The 19,413-nt window shown below is 43.9% G+C and overlaps 1 protein-coding gene across 3 annotated transcripts in view; it reads left to right on the forward strand.

Annotated features, from left to right (window-relative positions):
• Nucleotides 1-15,601: 15,601 nt before the first annotated feature.
• The window catches only part of MSANTD2 (Myb/SANT DNA binding domain containing 2), a 32,332-nt gene continuing 28,520 nt past the window's right edge, over nt 15,602-19,413 (forward strand). The window contains exon 1 of one of the 3 annotated variants that reach the window (XM_040631089.1): nt 15,602-17,586. In XM_040631089.1, the coding sequence (XP_040487023.1) occupies nt 16,825-17,586 (762 nt within the window). In that variant the 5' untranslated portion in view covers nt 15,602-16,824. The remainder of the gene's footprint in view (nt 17,587-19,413) is intronic. The other 2 variants (XM_040631087.1, XM_040631088.1) reach the window with 2 other exon arrangements.

A 19,413-nucleotide genomic window follows, 5' to 3' on the forward strand; every position in this document is an offset into this window, starting at 1 on the left:
AGCTCTTCGTGTCCCCCAGACCTGAAGCTCTGTGACCATAGAAACCAGTGGCTTCAGTTGGTTTCTGGCAAACCTTCACCAGTGGTGGAGAGATGTGAATGGACCAGCTGTGCAGCTGAAAGCCCATTGAACTGTCTGTAAACCAGGGTCCTGCATCATAGGAACTTTCTATTCTGGAAAAAAACTCTGTTTTGAGTAGGAGTCAAAGATGTTCTAATTGTTGGTAGGTTAGGCGGGGTCCTTCCAGAGGTAGGCACTGAGATAAAGATTAGAGAGCCAGGAGTTTACCTGGGTGGGGGGGAGGATTACCAGTAGGAAAATAGAAGTGTGGGAGAGAAAGGCAAGAAGCCAGTAGAGGGTGGGTTGTGGGTAACTGGGGTGTAATCCCATCGGGGAACTCTGGCAGATGGCACAGGACACATCTCAAAGTTACACCATGGGAAGAGCAAGGAAATCGGGATATTTATTTACCAATTCCCCATCCAGCATTGGCTAAGATCTGCTTCTGGGAACATTAAAAAGAATGGGTGTGCAGCAGAATCCGTAAGGGTCTATATGGCCCCTTTCCTAACGGAGCTTGGCAGGGACTGCGGGGGCAGACACACCCATGACAAGCAAACTAGCACCCTGGAATCTACTAGTCTGATGACCCAAGCAGCAAGGCCACTTAGACCACAGCCAGAACCTGCTGCAGAGTCTATTCTCGCTCCGGGCCCCCCTCAAAACTTGTTATTCTCTACACAGATCGGAGCAGTGTTCCTAAATGCAGTATGTGGTGTCACCAAAGTCCGAAGAGGCCTACCAGTACCGTATCTCTGGGTGGTAGGAGAAGCAAGGTACTTGTCCCCACACTTGATGTGGATGTCTTGGCATTCTTCAGACAACTGGTCTCCTAAAAACCTCACTGGTATAGTAGACACCCTCCCCCCGAATCATTTTAGGATTTATTTGTCCCCCTCTGGTATTCAAGTGATCCAACTAACAGAATGCCATCAAAATAGGGGACTTCATGGTGTTCTGTGTTATATATATGGTCTTTGGGCAACAATTTGAGGCTGCTATGGGAAAATATCCTTAAGATTCTCAGAAGCTGTAGCTGAAACAGTACTTTAATCATTCAGGGATCTGAACAAGGGTCCTTACAGCCATACCCTTGATTTGATTTTTGGCCTTGAGAAATTTCTACCAGCTGGGAGAACTGGGGTAAGGGCTACATTTTCCAAACCAGGAAATCCTTGGACTTCTAGATATCCTCTAGATTGTTTTTCTTTCTTTTTTTTTTTTTTAAGATTTTATTTATTTATTTGACAGAAAGAGCAAGAGAGCACAAGCAGGGGGAACAGCAGAGAAAGAGGGAGAAGCAGGCTCCCCGCCTAGCAGGGAGCCCAATGAGGGGCTCGATCCCAGGACCCTAGGATCATGACCTGAGCTGAAGGCAGACGCTTAACCATCTGAGCCACCCAGGTGCCCCTAGATTCTTCTTCTAAGTTTCATATTTCTTCCTTTTGCTCATCTCTCTCTTCCTATCCATTGTCATGCCGTTAGAAGAAGCCAAAATGGCACTTTCGACATTCCGTCTGGAAATCTCCTTAGTCATATTTTTTAAAAGGCTATGAGGTACATTTTCTAGCTTTCAAGTTTTCACAGGCGACGGTTTGCCAATTATTGCATCACTACATAACACGAGTCGCCCTCCCTTCAGCCTCTGATAACGATTTTCTCACTGCATTCCCAGCCTCCAGCAACTGTTTGTCCACCATTCCTCCAGTCTTTGCTAACAGGCTCTTTGGGGTTTTTCCAGCCTCTAACCACCAACTGGTCCAAGGGCAGAATTCCAGGAGCATGAGAGTGGAAGTTACCAGCCTCTTGAGGTTAGGCCCTGGAACAGCATCGCTTCTGCTACATTTTATTGTAGCAAGCCTCGGGGCCATCCCAGCTGTCAGGAGGCCCAGGAAAGACTCATCTCTTAATGGAAAGAGTTGTGAAATATTGTGACAATGTTTTTCAATCTACGGCAGACATCTTCACATCTAACACATGGATACATCTTTAGAATAAATTCTTAAAAGTGAACTTGCTGAGTCAAATGCAAATACATATCCGTGAAATATGGCCGAGTCACCCTTCCCAGAGGTGATACAAATTTTGAATCTCACCAGCAACGTATGATTTCAGATGAGGGTTCTCCAGATCACACAACATAATGTGTTTTCCAGATTATTTTCTCTGGCAACCTGACGGGTGAAAATGACATCTTCTTGTAGTTTTAATTTGTATTTTGCATAGGATGAGTGAGATTGGGCGTATTTCACTGAAAGCCAATTGTATTTTCTTCTCTTGAAAGCAGCTAGTCATATGTTTGCCATTTTCCATTTGGTTTGTTGGCATGACTTTTCATCTTTCAAAGCCCTTGAGAACTTGCACATGTTTCTAGTCGGATACTTGGATACCAACTCCGGGACTGGTTCTCTTGAGTCTCTGAGCTAAAAGATTCCTTACATACCCAATTTTGGTCTTGCTGAGGGTAACAAATTTTCTCTCTTGGGAAGGGCCATTAGTATGAGGAGACCGTAATGAGCTCTAAGGAAATACGTAGTTGTCTAACTGGAGAAGACCCAGGCTTCTAGAACTTTCCCTAAATCTCACTGCCCCCAAAGGAGAAAATCACATAAGTGGAAGAGAATCCTGAGTCCTAAGTCTAGAGGGACCCAGTTGCCTTCCGTTTCCTACAAGGTGTTAAAGGAGAACTGATCATAAAGATACCACCCCTCCCGCTCATATGTTGTAACCGACTCCTGTAGTTTGTGGGCTCTGGTGTGAAGAGCTCTGCATTAGAGCACCTGTGTTTGAGTCTAATGACTTTGGACGAGTGTCTTCCCCTTCACTTCAGTTTCTTCACCTGTAAAAGGAGGGTGATATTACCTGTTTTGAAGCTCAAATATGAAAGCAATTTGCGAAGGTAAGATATAAAAATATATGGTGTTATGATGTTTACCTAGAGGTTCTAGAGGCCATCAGGATCTAATACAGGATGTGGAAACTCAGTGATCTAAACCATCGTTGCCTGTAGGACACCACTATCTTCCTCAAGCCAAGATATTAGATACTCTTGCCTAACCTCTTCTAATACTACCATGAGTAGCCAACCTTGAGGTTAAGGGCTCAGTCCTCCAGGATGCCAAGTGTGTCCAAGACTCCAGGCACCTGCTGCAAACTTGGGGACCCCTAGGTCCACACTTACTTTAGATTGGCTGGCTACAAATTGGGGGACTCTCACAACCACCATCAGGTCCAATAATTTGCTAGAATGACTTACAGAACTCAGGACTTACGATTACAGTTTTATAATGGAAGGATACAAATTAGAACCAGCCAGAGGAAGAGACACATATGGCAGAATCTAGAAGTGAGCGGGTTCCAAATACAACCTTTTGTGTCTTCAAGAATGTGTTTCCCCCCTGGCATTAATGTGTGGTGATAGGCAGGGTATTGCCAATCCAAGACACTCATCCACATCCTTTGTAGAGTCAAGAAACAGCAAGGAAGCCAGTGTGACTGGAGCTTGGAGGCAGCAATAAGACATGAGGTCAGAGGGGTAACTCAATGGAAGCAGGAAGACCACTCAAGCGAAATCATCTAGGCACGAGACACTAGTGACTCGGAACGGCGGTGGAAGCTGTAAGAAGTCATAGTTTGAATAATTTTGAAGGTAGGCCTAAGAAGACTGGCTGATAGCTTGGACACAGAGTGAGAAAGAGTCAATGACAGTACCATGGATTTTGGCCTGAGCCACTGGGATGATGAGGAAGACTGGAAGGAACAGGTTTGGAGGAGAAGATCGGGAGCTGTTTCGTACATATAGCTTGAGAAGCCCATTAGGTGACCTTGTGGAAGCGTCAAGTAGGCGATGTATTACACGAGCGTGCAGGTTGGAAGAGAGGCCTGGCCTGGAGATGTTATGTTTGAAAGCCATCAGCGCGTGGATAATTATTGAAAACTGAGAGACCGAAGGAGATCACGAAGGAAATGAGCACAGATAACAGGACAAGAGCTCTGAGGACTGGTTGTGAGGTACTAGCCAAGGAGACTAAGGAGAAACGATGAAGGTGGTGGGAGGCAAACCAGGAAGCAGGAGAGCATAGTGTTCTGAACGCAAAGTGATGAAAACATTTGAAGGAGGGAGGTGAGATCGATTGTGTCAAACACTATTGCCAGGTCAAGTAGGATGAAAATGAGACTCTGCCTACGGGACTTAGCAACAAGGAAGGCATCAGTGGCCTCGACAAGAGCAGTTTTCGTTGAGTTTGTGCTGGATCAGAGCCTGCTTGGAGTTGGTTCAAGAAAGAGGTTTGCAGGGGGCAGGAGGAAGGAGACAGGAATTGAACATGAAGTACTGACAACGCTTTTGAGAAGCTTTGCGTAAGAGGGAAAGAATGATAGTGTGAGGAGCTCTGTGGATCCTCTCTCCCGTGAAACAGCCATAAGTGGTGAAAATTATTTCTTAAAAAATAATTTTTCAGTCTCTGGAAATTGTCCTAAGGGCATATAGCAACTGAAGAAAGATTTATTCAAGAAAAATGTATTAGATCTGTTTGAACAGAGAGAGTCTGTGGCACCTCAGCCACCCCTCACTGCCTCTCTTGACCACTCTCCCGTCTCAGCTTGATAGAAACTCAGCATGGCAGCAGTGGCCTTGAAGACAGGGCTTCCTATCCCCCAGCTCCCAGTCACAGACGGTGTTATCTCCCTGTGCAGGACGGTCACCAGCATCTTCCATACCTCCAAACTCTGCGTTGCAGACATTAAATGCCAGGGAAGTGTTGCCGAGAGGCTGGAGTGTCTCTTCCGTCACTGAGCCCCCATTCGTAGGTCAGAGGCCTACCCAGGCAAGACAGGCCTAGAATACTGGGACCCCAATCTCTCTCAGCCCCCAATTCACTCATAGAACAGAGGCTCCACATGGCCAGAGGCCAGCCAAGAAGACCAGATGGTTACGACCCCGACCCTGTGCCCTGCAGAGGCAGGTCACTCTGAGACACTTGGACCACTGTCCCTGCCACCAGCTCTAAAGGGGAAGTGCGAAGATTTTGCCCCAGGAGGGGGTAGGTAGGCCGTGAGAACACAGAGTGCCAAGGCCTTCACCAAGGGAACTGACTTTATCTGGGACAGAGTGTAGGGAGCTCAAGCCTAAAGGCGCTCTCGAAAACAATGGAGGGTTTGGTGGGAAGCAATTAAAAAGCTGGTAGATCCATGAGGACACTAAGCTAAACTATAGGCCAATAAGTTTACCAGAGAGAACTGGGGAAAGAGTCAGCTAAGACCAGCACTCCTGGGGTCAAGACAAACCTCAAAAGCTTACCTCAAAACCACCCCTGCAGGGGTGCCTGGCTGTAGAAGCACATGGATGTAGAGATTACTCAATAAAATCTTAAAAAAAAAAAAAAAAAACAAAAAACAGCTACTCCTGCAAAGAGGACCAGACTTAACTGGTTCCCACTGTGGGGCAGTTTGTGCCCCACGTCATGATAGAAAACAGTGGAGAGCAATCCCCTGGCAATTAGTGAACCCTGTCAAGTGTGACTATAAATGTAAAAATCCTAAAAAAAAAAAAATTTATAAACTAAATCCAGCAACATACAGAAGGAATTACAATTCATAACCAAGTAGGATTTATCCCCCAAATGCAAAGCTGTTCAAACATCTGAACGTTGATTAATATAATTCACTATATCAATAGAGAAAAGACAAAAATCACATACACGATCATCTCAATAGAGGCTGAAAAAGTACTTTGACAATATTCAACACTCCGATATCCTTTCATGATAAAAATACTCAACAAACTAGGACTGGTACAGAATGTCCTTAACTTGATAAAGGACATCTACAAAAAACTCACAGCTAACATCATTATCAATGGTGAAAGACCGAATGCTTTTCCCCATATGATCACAAATCAGACAAGGATACCCACTCTTGCCCCTTAAGCACTGGAGATTTTAGCCAAGGTAATTTGGCGAGAAAATGAAGTAAAAGACATTCTGATTGGAAAGGAAGAAGTAAAAAAAACCTCTATTTTTTTTTAAGATTTTTAAAGAATGTCTAAGTAATCTCCACATCAACATGGGGCTCGAACTCACAACCTTAAGATCAAAAGTCGCATGCTCCACTGACCGAGCCAGCCAGGTGCCCCAAAATATCTCTATTTTTAGATAACATGGTCTTGTATATGGACAACCATAAAGAATTCACTAAAAAATTATCGGAATAAATAAATTCAACAAGGTTGCAGCCTACAAGATCAATTATAGACGTCGATAGAATTTCTAGACACTACCAATGAATGACCTGAAAATGAAATTAAGAAAACAATACCATTCGGAGTAGCATCAAAAAGAATAAACTACCAGGGATATGTTTAACCAAAAAAATGTGTAAAACTTACACTCCTAAAACCACAAAAATTGTTGAAAGGAATTAAAGAAGACTTCAATAAATGGAAAGATATTCTCTGTTCATTTATTGAAAGATTTAATATTGTTAAGATGGCAAATTGATGTACAGAATGCAATCCCTATCAAATCTTTGCTGATTTTCTTGGGGGTGGGGTGGGGAGGGAGCACAAATTAACGAGTTGATGCTAAAATTCGTATGGACATTCAAGGGACCCAGAATAGCCAAAATAGTCTTGAATGAGAATAAAATTGGAGGACTCACTCTTCACGACTTCAAAACTTACTATAAAGCTACAGTAATGAAGATAGAGTGATTATGTCAAAGTCATAGACATATAGAATTGAGAATCTAGAAATAAATCTCACATTTACAGTGAATTGATATTTGACAGGAGGTGGGCAAGACAAATCATTTGGGAAGCAATAGCCTTTCCCACAAACAGCACTGAGACAACTGGACATCCAGATGCAAAAGAAAAGGGGGGGAGGGAGTTGGATCCCTTCTTCACAAATATTTAATATGAGACAAACAAAGGCATTGAATAATCTAGTCATATAGGAGAGTGAGAGAATGAATGAGAGAAATGAAATGATTGCTCACCCATATCAAGGGGCCACTTGAGGTCAGCAATCAGCATTTGATTGAAAGGCAAACCAGTCAGCCTGATGGGTGTATTTCTCCAGCCACCAGGAGTTGCATGATACAGCATGCATAGGCAGACAGATTTAAACAGGATTGTGATTGTGCCAATGAGTGCTATAAAGCCAGAAAGGAACAAGTGAATGAAAGGGAACAGCCTCCGTTCACGAGGGCTGAAGGGGGGAAGCTGGGGAGAGCCCAGGTTGGTAAGAGCAAGAAGGTATAGGGAAGGGTCAGAGAAGAAACTGAGGACATAGGGAGATTTTCTTAGCACTGATCGCAAATGCCAAAGGACACAGGAGTTTGAAGGGGTGGGTAACGGAATCAGAAAAGAGAATTTAGAGAGTTCAGGGTTATAAAGTTTGAATGCATTTAAGATATCCTTGTATTCCCGGGCTTCCTATGGGGAGTGACTTAAACAGGGAAAAGGGCATGATGAGATGAGTCCTTATAGTCCCAAGTCAGATAGAGATGGCCAGGCTGTCACTGTTGGGTTGGGTCAGGGCTTAGGGTGGGAGATCTTCCTTAGCAACTATCTTTTATTAAGGGCACTTCATCATTACCTTATCTATGCTTCACACTTTCCTAAGAGGTAGGCATTAGGTCCCCCTTTGGCAACAAATCGACACAGTCCACATTCAGTGTTACAGTGTCCCACAGCTGCCACAGCAGTGCTAGAGAGGGAAAATACTTGCATTACTTCTTCCAACACTTCTTTTTAAAATAACTGGGTCTTAAAAAGCAGAATCAGACCTGTAAACACAAAGAACAGACTGATCGTTGCCAGAGGGGAGGTGGGGTGGAAGGATGGGCAAAATGAGGGCAGGGGACAGGGAGATACAGGTTCCCAGGTATGGAATGAGGAAGTCATGGGAATAAAAGGCACAGCATAAGGAATACAGTCAATCATACTGTAACGGTGATGTATGGCAACAGATGGGAGCTATACTTGTGAACAGAGCATAATGTCTAAGCTTGTTGCGGCACTACCTTGCACATCTGAAGCTAATGTAACACTGCACGCCAACCACACTCAAATAAAAATTTCAAAAATAATAAAATTACTGAATTTTTTTTGTTTTCTCGAATACCACAGAACCATCATTTCTTTGTGAGAAAACAAAGATCAATAACAAAATGAAAACCAGAATTGGATACAACCAGTATTAAAACCCGTCACATGTTATTTCAACCCTTTTAAAAGTTAATGAATTGCAATGGAAGCCTATTTTTCAATAAATTATTAAGAAACATTTTTTCTTAGCGCAGCTTCAGGTTCATAGAAAAATTGAACAGGAAGTATGGAGAGTCCTTCCCACCCTGCAGCTTCCCCTATTACTAACATCTTGCTTTCTGGTGGTATATTTGTTACAACTGATGAACTGCTATTGATACTTTTTTTTTTTTTAAGATTTTATTTATTTGGGAGTGGGGGAGAACCCAGAGGGAGAGGGAGAAGCAGACTCCCCGCTGAGCAGGAAGCCTGACTTGGGGCTCCATCCCAGGACCTGAGCTGAAGGCAGAGGCTGAACCAACTGAGCCACCCAGGCGCCCTTGATACATTAATTAAAAGCCAGAGTTCACATTAGCATCTGCTCTTTATGTTGCAGAGTTGTATGGGTTTTGACAAATGTGTAAGGTCAGTATCCATGTGTATGTCAGTATCATACAGAGTATTTTCATGGCTCTAAAAATCCTGTGCTCCACCTATCCCCCCTCCCCTCCCCCCTTCCCTCCCCCCCTGCTTGCCAACTTCAGGCAACCATCGTTCTTTTGTAGTGTCTCCATAGCTTTGCCTTTTCCCAAACATCACGTAGTTGGAATCATGCAGCTTTTCAGACTGGCTTCTCTTCACTTAGCAATACACTGTCCTCTGTGTCTTTTCATGGCTCGATAGCTCATTTCCTTTCTGCGCTGTGTGGATGTACCACAGCTTGTTTTTCCATTCGCCTGTTGAAGGACTTCTGGGTTGCTCCTTGCTTTGGGCAATGATGAATAAAGCTGTTATAAACATTCATAGGCAGGTTTTTGTGGGCACATAGGCACCACAGCTGGATTGCACTGTAAGACTACGTTTAGATTTGTAAGTGGTTGGACCATTGTCTTGAAATCCATTGTTTCATATATTTTGTCTAGTTTTCTAGTTATTTAAGATAGGAGAGTATTAGTCCCTGTTACTCCATCGTCGTTGATAATGAAAGCCTGCCTGGCACCGTTCTAAGTGCTGGGTCTGTTAGAAACGAATCAAATGGACAATCCTTGGATTCAAACAGCTTTCATTCGGGGGTGGGGGGAGAGGGCAGACAATAAATACATGAAAGAAAAATCTGCATAAATAATGGTTTTTGGAAAATGAGTGCTGATAAAACAAGATGGTAACATGATAGAGAGGCAGTAATGGCTTCTCCTGGGAGGTGACATCAGAGGACATGGATTATAAGAAGGAGGCTGTCACTTGAAGAGTTAAAATTTTTCTAAGACGAGGATCTATGATAACTCCAAAGGCCCCAAAATAGAAATAAGGTTGACTCGTTTGACAGGATATATACAAGGCCGTATATCTGAGGTGGGAGGTGAAGTTGGTTCCGTAGGTAAGTTGAGCTTAGAGTAAAAAGGGCCTTGAAAACCATTGTCCTAATTACCTATTACTACCTAACAAAACCCCCAAGAGTTCAGTGGCACAGAACAAAAACAATCATGAATTTTGCCCATGAACCTGGGGGTGTTGGGGCCAACCAGGCAGCCCTCGCTCAGGCTTTCTCATGGGGGTGCAGTCAGGTGGTGGGTGAGGCTAGGGTTATTTCAAAGCTTCTTCATTCACATGTCTGGCTAGATGGACGATCAACTGGAGGCTGGAACATTTCTGGCTCCTTGGCTTTGTCTCTATATATACATGGTCTCTCTACCTGGATGGAGGGTAGCCAATTTCTTACATGGTGGCTAAAGGTTTTCAGAGCAAGTATATTCAGAGAAACTGGCGGAAGAAGCTTCAGAGTATTTGGAAACCTAGCCTTGAAAAAATCTCACAGGGTCACTTCCACCACATTTGGTTCACTGAGGTAGTCACAAAGATTCACCCACGTCCAAGGGGAGGGAACACAGACTCAACTTCTTGTTGGAAGAGTGTCACATAATGTGTGAATATGTTTTAAAATCACCATAGGGGCGCCTGGGTGGCTCAGTTGTTAAGCGTCTGCCTTCGGCTCAGTGCGTGATCCTGGCGTTATGGGATCGAGCCCCACATCAGGCTCCTCTGCTGTGAGCCTGCTTCTTCCTCTCCCACTCCCCCTGCTTGTGTTCCCTCTCTCGCTGGCTCTCCTCTCTCTGTCAAATAAATAAATAAAATCTTTAAAAAAAATAAGTAAATAAAATCACCATGGTCATTGCAACGAATTTGGATTATATTTTTACAATAAGAAGCCACCAGTGGGTTTTTAGCAAAGGAATGATGTGCAATCACTTACAGTTTTAAAAGACTGTTCTTAAACATGCAAGAATCAGTTGTATTTTTTATATCAGCAACATCAATTAGAAAATAAAATTTATGAGATGATACCATTTACAAGAGTGATAAAAAAATATACCAACTATCTACGGATAAGTCCAACAAAATGTGTCCGGCCTTTGTGTAGAAAACCATAAAACCTTATTGAGAGAAACTAAAGACCAACAAAGGGATATCATTCCAAGGATATATTCCGAGAGATATCATTTTCAAGGACTGTAAGACCGATTATTATAAAGATGTCAGTTTTTCTCATAGTGGCCCTTAGATTCAGTGCAATACCAGTCAAAATACCCACAGCTTTTTCTGTAGAACTTGACAAGCTAATTCTAAAATGTATATGGAAATATTAAGGATCAAGAATAGCAAGTCACTCTTGAAAAAGAAGGAGGAGGAAAAGGAAGAGGAGGAGGAAGGACTTTCTCTACTTGACATAAGACTTATTATAAAGCCAGTGTGACTCATTATTGTGGCAGTGTGATGTTGCTGCAAGGGACACAGAAAAATAGACAAATAGACCCATGTAACTTAAAGAGCCCAGAAACAGACCCATGCACATATGGACACTTGCTTTATGTCAAAGATAGCATTGCAAGGGAAGGAGGGAAAGGATGGTCTTTTCAGAAAACGGAGTTGGAATAATTGGGTATCCACATGGAAAGAAGGAAGACGAGAAGGGAAGGAGGGAGGGAGGGAGAGAGAGGGAGGAAAGCATATACTCTTGCACATATGCGCTGGGAGACATGTACAGGAATGTTTGTAGCAGCATTATTCATAATGTCCTAAATTAGAGACAGCCCAAAAATTCAACAGTAGGATGGATAAATAAAATGTGACACAGTCATAAAATAGGAGTATTTTACAGCAACAAAAATGAATAAACTGTAGCTTCATATGGAATAGATGAATCTTAATTAAAAACATAATATTGAATGAAAGAAGGGAGATACAGAATACATGTGATTTCACTTACCAAAAAAAAAAAATCAAAACCAGGGAAAACTTTTAGCGATGCATGATACAGTGATAAAACTATAAAAAAAGACAAGTCAGTATAGTGGTTATCTTTATAAGGGAGATAGGGGTTAACGGTGGGCAGAGATTATGGGGCAGAGCTTCTTGACTGCTTCTATTTCTCTGACCTGGCTGGCGGCTATATTGTATTTGCTTTCTAATAAACCATATAATAGTTATATACATATGTTTCACGTACTCCTCTATATTCATGTTATATTTCACAGGAAAAAAGTTATAAAAAAAAAAAAACAAATTCACCTTGGCTACTGTGTAGGTAGGCAAGTATGCAAGCAGGAAGCCCAGTTGTCCACTAAAGACATGATGGAGGCTTGGACCGGAGCCGAGAAGTAATCAGATTTAGGAAATACTTCAGAGGTAGAGGTAACAGGACTTGATGTGGAATGTGAAGGGGAGAAATAGCTGAAGCAGCAAACACACCGACAGTCATAAAACACAGCAAGAGAATGTACAACAGAATTCACGAAGCTTTGGAAACAACGCATTAAAGTGAAGCTCTGAATTGTAGGAGTGGGTATTGGACAGAGGACTTCCGTCCATCTGGTTAAGAGAGGCTTCACAGAAAAGTTGGGAAGACAAACACTGGACACAGAAGAATATGCACAGTCTCTTCAACAATTGGTGCTGGGAAAACAGGACAGCCACATGCAAAAGAAGGAAACTGGACCACTTTCTTTCACTGTACACAAAAATAAACTCAAAATGGATGAGACACCTGAAACCATAAAACTCCTAGTACAGAACACAGGCGGTTATCTCTTTGACATCAGCCATAAAAACCTTTTTCTAGAGACGTCTTTTAAGGCAAGGGAAACAAAAGCAAAAATAAACTACTGGGACTACATCAAAACAAAAAGCTTTTGCACAGTGAAGGAAACCATCAACAATATAAAAAGGCAACCTACCCAGTGGGAGAAGATATTCGCAAATGATATATTCGATAAAGAGTTAATATCCAGACTATATAAAGAATTTATACAACTCAACACCAAAAAAATAAATAACCCCATTTCAAAATGGGCAGAGGAGGGGTGCCTGGGCGGCTCAGTCAGTTGAGCCTCCAACTCTTGATTTCAGCTCAGGTCATGATCTCAGGGTCATGAGATCAAGCCCTGCTCTTAGGGCTCCGTGTTCAGCGGGGTGCCTGCTTGGGATTCTCTCTCTCCCTCTTCTTCTGTCCCTCCCCCAGCTCTTGCACATACTCTATCTCTCAAATAAATAAATTTTGGGGGGCACCTGGGTGGCACAGCGGTTAAGCTTCTGCCTTCGGCTCAGGGTGTGATCCTGGCGTTATGGGATCGAGCCCCACATCAGGCTCTTCCGCTATAAGCCTGCTTCTTCCTCTCCCACTCCCCCTGCTTGTGTTCCCTCTCTCGCTGGCTGTCTCTATCTCTGTCAAATAAATAAATAAAATCTTTAAAAAAGAAATAAATTTTTAAAAATGGGCAGAGAACCTGAACAGACATGTTTCCAAAGAAGACATATAGATGGCTAACAGACACACGAAAGGATGCTTAACATCACTCATCATCAGGGAAATGGAAATCAAAACCACAATGAGATATCACCTTACACCTGTCTGAATGGCTAGAATAAAAAAGACAAGAAATAAGTGTTGGTGATGTGGAGAAAAAGAAACCCTCATATTCTATTGGTGGGACATAAATTGGTACAATTACCACTGTGAAACAGTATGGAGTTTCCTTAAAAAATTAAAAATAGAAATACCATATAATCCTGTAATTCTACAATAGGATATTTAACCAAAGAAAAATTAAAACACTAATTTGAAAAGATATGTACACTCCTATGTTTATTGAAGTTTCCATCGACAGATGAATGGATGAAGAAGAGGTGGTATATATACACAACAGAATATTACTCAGCCAAAACCAAACCAAAACAAAAAAACAACCGATGATATCTTGCCCTTTGTGACAACATGGATGGACTTAGACAGTATTATGCTAAGTGAAATAAATCAGACAGAGAAAGACAAATGGCATGATTTCATGTATATGTGGAATCCAAAAAAAAAAAAAAAAGCAAACAAACAAAAAACAGAAACAGACTTGTAAATACAGAAAACAAAGTAATGGTTGCTAGAGGGGAGGGAGGTAAGGAAATGGACAAAACAGGTGAAGGGGAGTGGAAGATACAGGCTTCCAGTTATGGGATGAATAATTCATGGGAATAAAAGCTATAGCATGGGGAAGATAATCAATGAAGAAAAAAAAAAAAAAAAGAAAAGCTGAGAAACAAATCCTGGGCACAGACTGTGGAAGAAGTAGAAAAGGGGAGGGATACGATTAAAAGGAGGAGTTGACAGTTTATAGGTTGATTACTGTGTATTGTTCTGTATTTGCACATTATTTTGAGATATTGTGTACATTCTCTCTCCAATAGGTCTCTTCTACTCATGCTATCATTTGAACCCACAATAAAAGGTATAGCATTACAGTACAGTACAGTTATACAGTACAGTATTGAAGTACAGATTACTTCAAACACATTCCATACATTCTGATTGAGCTATGAAGCCTTGAACAAGCCCATCACACAGCCCCTGGAACCCAGCATCAGCCATGGTAAGCCAACACGACAAGCCCAGGATCCAGGTTGTCTTATACAGCAATGCCTCCATACTGTGTAGTACATATTAATAAAGCTTTATGTTATCGAATTCATTTTAACCTCAGGATGTTACTGGAAATTTTACTTTTGATACTTTTTCTCACTGGATAGACTGATGAGTGTGGGACTAAAGGAGGGGGGTATAGAGAAATAATGTCTAGAAACAGAAGTTTGTGGGAAGGGAGACTTCCCAGTCAACCCACTTTATCTAGGAAGCTTTCCTGTATGAGTCAGAGTTGATTTGAGAATCATCCAGAATTAACAATAGAAAGAGGGAGGATCTTTTTCAGGCTTGTGGGAAAACGAGAGCAGGATAAGCAGTGATTTTAAAACTCTTCGGAGTCTCTGATCTAGGCATGATTCTCCCTTTCACACACATTAAATACCTTATGACATTAAAAAACTTACTGTTGGGCTGAATGAGAGTGAATTGTGCTTTGACAGGTGTTTCAGATCCACCAGAGCCCTTAAAAGATTTGACAATGAAGACACTGAAAACTGTCTTTTCAGTGATGGAGAGAAAGCAGCAAACGGAAGATTCTCTATTAACTAAAGTACAGTAGTCCTCCTTATCCACAGGGGATTGTTCCAAGACCCTCCATGGACGCCTGAAAGTGCACACAGTCCCCAACTCTACATGTGCTATGCTTTCTTATGCATACATAGCTATGATAAAGTTTGATTTATAAATTAGGCATGGTTAGAAATTAACGACAGTAATAATAGACCAACTATAACAATGTATTGTAATAAAAGTTATGTGAATGTGGTTCCACTCTCTCAAAATATCTTATTGTACTGTACTCACCCTTCTTGTGATGATGTGAGATGATAAATTGCCTACAGGATGAGATGATGCGAGGTGAATGACAGAAGCATGGTGAGGTAGCCTTAGGCTACTATTGACCTTCTGACCATAGATCAGGAGGATGATTTGCTTTCCTGGCTGCCTTTGGCACTAGTAATTGAAACCCTCAATGTGAAACCACACAGGAGGCGGGACTACTGCATAGCCAAAGTGAGGTAATAGCTCATTCGGTGTTTACTACGAACCAGGGCTTTACCTGTATTAAACCATTTTCTCACAACAGTGCTGTGGGGTCATCCCCATTTTATAAACAAAGAGACCAAGGTACTGAGAGATTACTTAAGTAAATTGGCTTAGGTTGCAGAACTGGAATTTGAAGCCAGGCATTCTGACTCTAGAATCCATACTCTTTTTTTTTTTTTTTTTAAGATTTTATTAGAGAGAGAGTGAGCGAGAGAGCACAAGATCAGGGAGGGGCAGACCAAGGAGAAGCAGACTCCCTGCTGAGCAGGGAGCCTGATGTGGGGCTCTACCTCAGGACTCCATCCAGGACTCCAGGACCATGACCTGAGCCAAAGGCAGACGCTTAACCCACTGAGGTACTCAGGCATCCCTAGAATCCATGCTCTTAACCATGGTGCTTGACTGTACCTTTTTGATAGAAAAAAAGGAAAAGATAGAATAAATTCTGGAACTTCTTTATGATTCCTCACACTGGTAACCTAAAATTATGGTGACATTGTAATGTGAAATACAGAGAGAGTTATCTCCTCTACTTCATTCCTATTGCTTATTCCTTTTGGCTTTCTAACCGTATCACTCTCTCTCTCTCAGGTGACTCTGAGTTTAAATGTAGCTGACCTCAGCTCTATTTTAAAAAACAACAACAAAGAAAACCCCAAAACCTAATGTATATTTGCTTTTAAAAAAAATCGCATGGATTATTCATATTTGAAAATAGATCCGCTGAGGCTTTTAAGTTAAGGATCCAAGATAAACAATTAGATTTTTGGCTTTGAAGAGTATTGAAATACCTTTCAGCTATGTATTGGATTTGGCGTGCTAGTGTTGATTAAATTGCAGCACTTTGAGGAATATTCAGGAACGGTTAATACGCTAATTACTAGAGGTCACAAGAGTTGCCATAATTGACAGTCTTCTTTTCAACCTCCTTACACTCCAGAGTGTGAAATACAGTAGGAAAACGACGCAACTTCCAAATTAGGAGGATGGGGAATGGTACTGGAAAGTAACTCTCCTGCCGGGCTCCAGAGTTCGTAACATATGTAAGCTACAAATTACAAACGCGATAAAGACATCTAAATTTTTTACAAACGGTCACAGCTACCCAGGCTAACTGGAAAATAGACCTTAACTGCAGTCAGAGTTGCTCTTCTTCAAATAACGCGCATAGGTTTCTTGAAAAGCCACAGCGTACCCACTCTAACCCTGGTCCACAACTGCTTTTTTAAAGCCTCCCCCAGAAATGCACTCCCTCAGCCTTGGCGCTTGCTGGATGTACCCTCCGCAGGTTTCCCCAGTCTCCGCCCTGGACGTCAGCCTCTGCAGCCCGAGGCCAGCCTGGAGGGAGGAGAGGCAGAGCGGAGGGAGAGAGGAGAGCGAGCGAGCGAAATGGTCAAGTCCTCCTTAACTCCTGGCCCCCTCGCGGGCCTCACCCCTCCTCCCGGGGGCTGAGATTGGAGAGGAAGTGGGAAGGCTCCAATCTGTTCCTCACACCAGCGCCCTCATGCCCCCACCCTTCTCCTCAGCTCGGGGCTTCGGCGCGCCTCACCCCCGCCCCTCGCCCCGGGAGAGGAGCGGACGGCGCGGTAGGGCTCGCGGAGAGAGGCCGGCAGGAGCGGACGGCAATCGCTCGGCAGCAGGGGCCCAAAGCCGCCCGCCCACAGGCGAGCCAGGCCCGAGGGCAGCCCCGGAGACCGCGGCGGCCGGATGCGCGGGCGCGTCACTTCCGGGCGGTGCAGCGGCGGCCGCTTGGAAGATGGCTGCGCCCTGTGGCTCGGAGCTGCCCGCCAACTCGCCGCTAAAAATCCCGAAGATGGAGGTGCTCTCGCCGGCTTCTCCTGGTGGCCTGAGCGACGGAAATCCATCGCTGTCCGACCCTTCCACGCCTCGGGGTGCATCCCCGCTCGGGCCGGGCAGTGCGACGGGCTCGGGGGCAGCGGCGTCCGGGGGTCTCGGGCTGGGGCTGGGGGGCCGCAGCGCCGCCTCGTCCTCGGTCTCCTTCTCCCCTGGTGGCGGCGGTGGCGGGGCTGCGGCAGCCGCCGCCGCCGCCTGCCGGGGCATGTCGTGGACGCCGGCCGAGACGAACGCGCTCATCGCAGTGTGGGGCAACGAGCGGCTGGTGGAGGCGCGGTACCAGCAGCTGGAGGGAGCCGGCACGGTGTTCGGCAGCAAGGCCCCTGGGCCAGCCATGTACGAGCGCGTGTCCCGGGCCCTGGCCGAGCTGGGCTACGAGCGGACCCCGTCCCAGTGCCGGGAGCGCATCAAGGTAACCGGCCGCCCGGCCTGGGGCAGCGAACCAGAGGCAGAGAGAAGGCGGGGAAGCGGGCCTCGGGGGCGGGGGCCGGTCTGAGTGCAGGGCTCCCCTCCGGGGCCCGGTGGGCGATTCGCATCTCCTCCGCCTTTTTCTTCTCTCCCTGGGAAGGGGGCTTTTTTCCAGATGGCCGCCAGCCCGTAGGTTTCCTGAGTTTGAAGTTGGGCGTGCCTGCCGCCGCCCCTCTTTCTTGCCAATTGAGGATGTTCCTGCGCTCTGAAGTTGGTAGTTTCTCATTGTGCGCTGTGCGGCAGTCCCCGTGTCGCTGGCGCCTCTCGCCCCCACCGCCGGGGCCCCTCGCTTTGTTCCAGGCTGAGGGGCTCCCAGGCAGAGGCTTACCAGCCGGGGCGGAATTGAGGAAGGGTAGAAGAGGGGGGCCGGTGAGCCCCCAGTTTAGGAATTTTCAAATGAGTGGCAGTGCAGAGCCATGCAAAAAGCGCCTTTGGACGACTGGCCTTTGTGTCAGTCGCCTTGCTTCTAACTTGAGCTTCGAAGGACGAGTGAGACTTGAGATGTTTGGAGAATTGGAAAGGCTTGATTGCAGTCAGATAGTGTATTGTTATTGTGGAGTTAGGGGCACAATTAAAGTTAGCCTGGCTAAGAGTTGGTCTGGAATTTGTGGAGTGTCGTTGCCTCCAGAATTAGATTGGCTTGAGGCCCTGCTATGTTTCTGACTAAGCTCCTTCATGAAAGCCAGTTTTTCCCTGCTTTAGTTATTGTGCCGGATGTGGTGACAAGTAAAGCTCTCAGTGTGCATCTGGCTATCTTTGTGTATCTGAATGTTTAACTACAGAGGCTTAATTTGGGCTAGGAATTTTTATCACCAGCCAGGTTATCTTTTTGCTGTGTCTACTGACTTTTAATCTAGGCTTTCCGATTTGTATTACTGGCAGCTAAGGAGTTGTTTTTTTAGGTAAGCTAGCTCCCTCATCGTAGTGTTAGGATTCTTTCTCCCAGTTTTCAACGAACTACTTCTTGTTAAAAGTCATAGTTATATGTGTATTTCTTTTCTGATAGGGATGACACTTTCTCCAGAGCTCTTTGGGGGTAAAAATCCAGTGAGAACAATCGCAGTCACACTAAAGTCGGAGATTGTGCCAAAGGTGGGAAGATCTTGGCTCAAGTAGTGTTCATCCTCGGGCAATATTGCTTAGAAAATTTGGGTCAGAAACTGAGATATTTCAAACTTATTAACTATTGTTCAAGGAATTTGGCACCCGTTTCTCAATTACAAAATTGAATTGGTATACTCGGTAACATGTACCTTTAGGTCTTCTTATGCCCCCTCTTCCCATCCCCCCCCATTAACAAGGTGTCATTAAAATAATAGTTTATGGACTGGACTAAAGTAATACCTAATAGTAGCCACTGTTTCCTGAATCTCATTCATTTTTCTATTAAAGAATAGAGTTATAAATTCAATTTCAAGGCCATCAGGGTTAAATTTCTGGGAGAGTTTTTGCACTGTGCTGGTTAGCATCCACCCATCAACTTTTCTTGACTATAGAAGTGTACTTAGGCATTTGTAACTGTTTTAGCTTGATCGATTTTTGTCCATAGAAATTTCCCAATCAAACAGAAAAAGTGTTGTGCTGTCAAAACCTCACTGAATATAAATCTCTCCATAAAACTGTTTCTGAAATAACCAGGAAATACCTAGTTGGGTTGCATCTTTGTCCAGTTATGAGACGTATAACCTAAAGCAAGGAAAGGAGATTGAGCTTCTCTGAAGAATTTTTTTTTTTTAAATGAGTCTTTTTTTTTTTTTTAAAGATTTTATTT

This window comes from Ursus maritimus, unplaced genomic scaffold, assembly GCF_017311325.1.
Source record: "Ursus maritimus isolate PB19 unplaced genomic scaffold, ASM1731132v1 scaffold_16, whole genome shotgun sequence".
Classification (NCBI taxonomy): domain Eukaryota; kingdom Metazoa; phylum Chordata; class Mammalia; order Carnivora; family Ursidae; genus Ursus; species Ursus maritimus.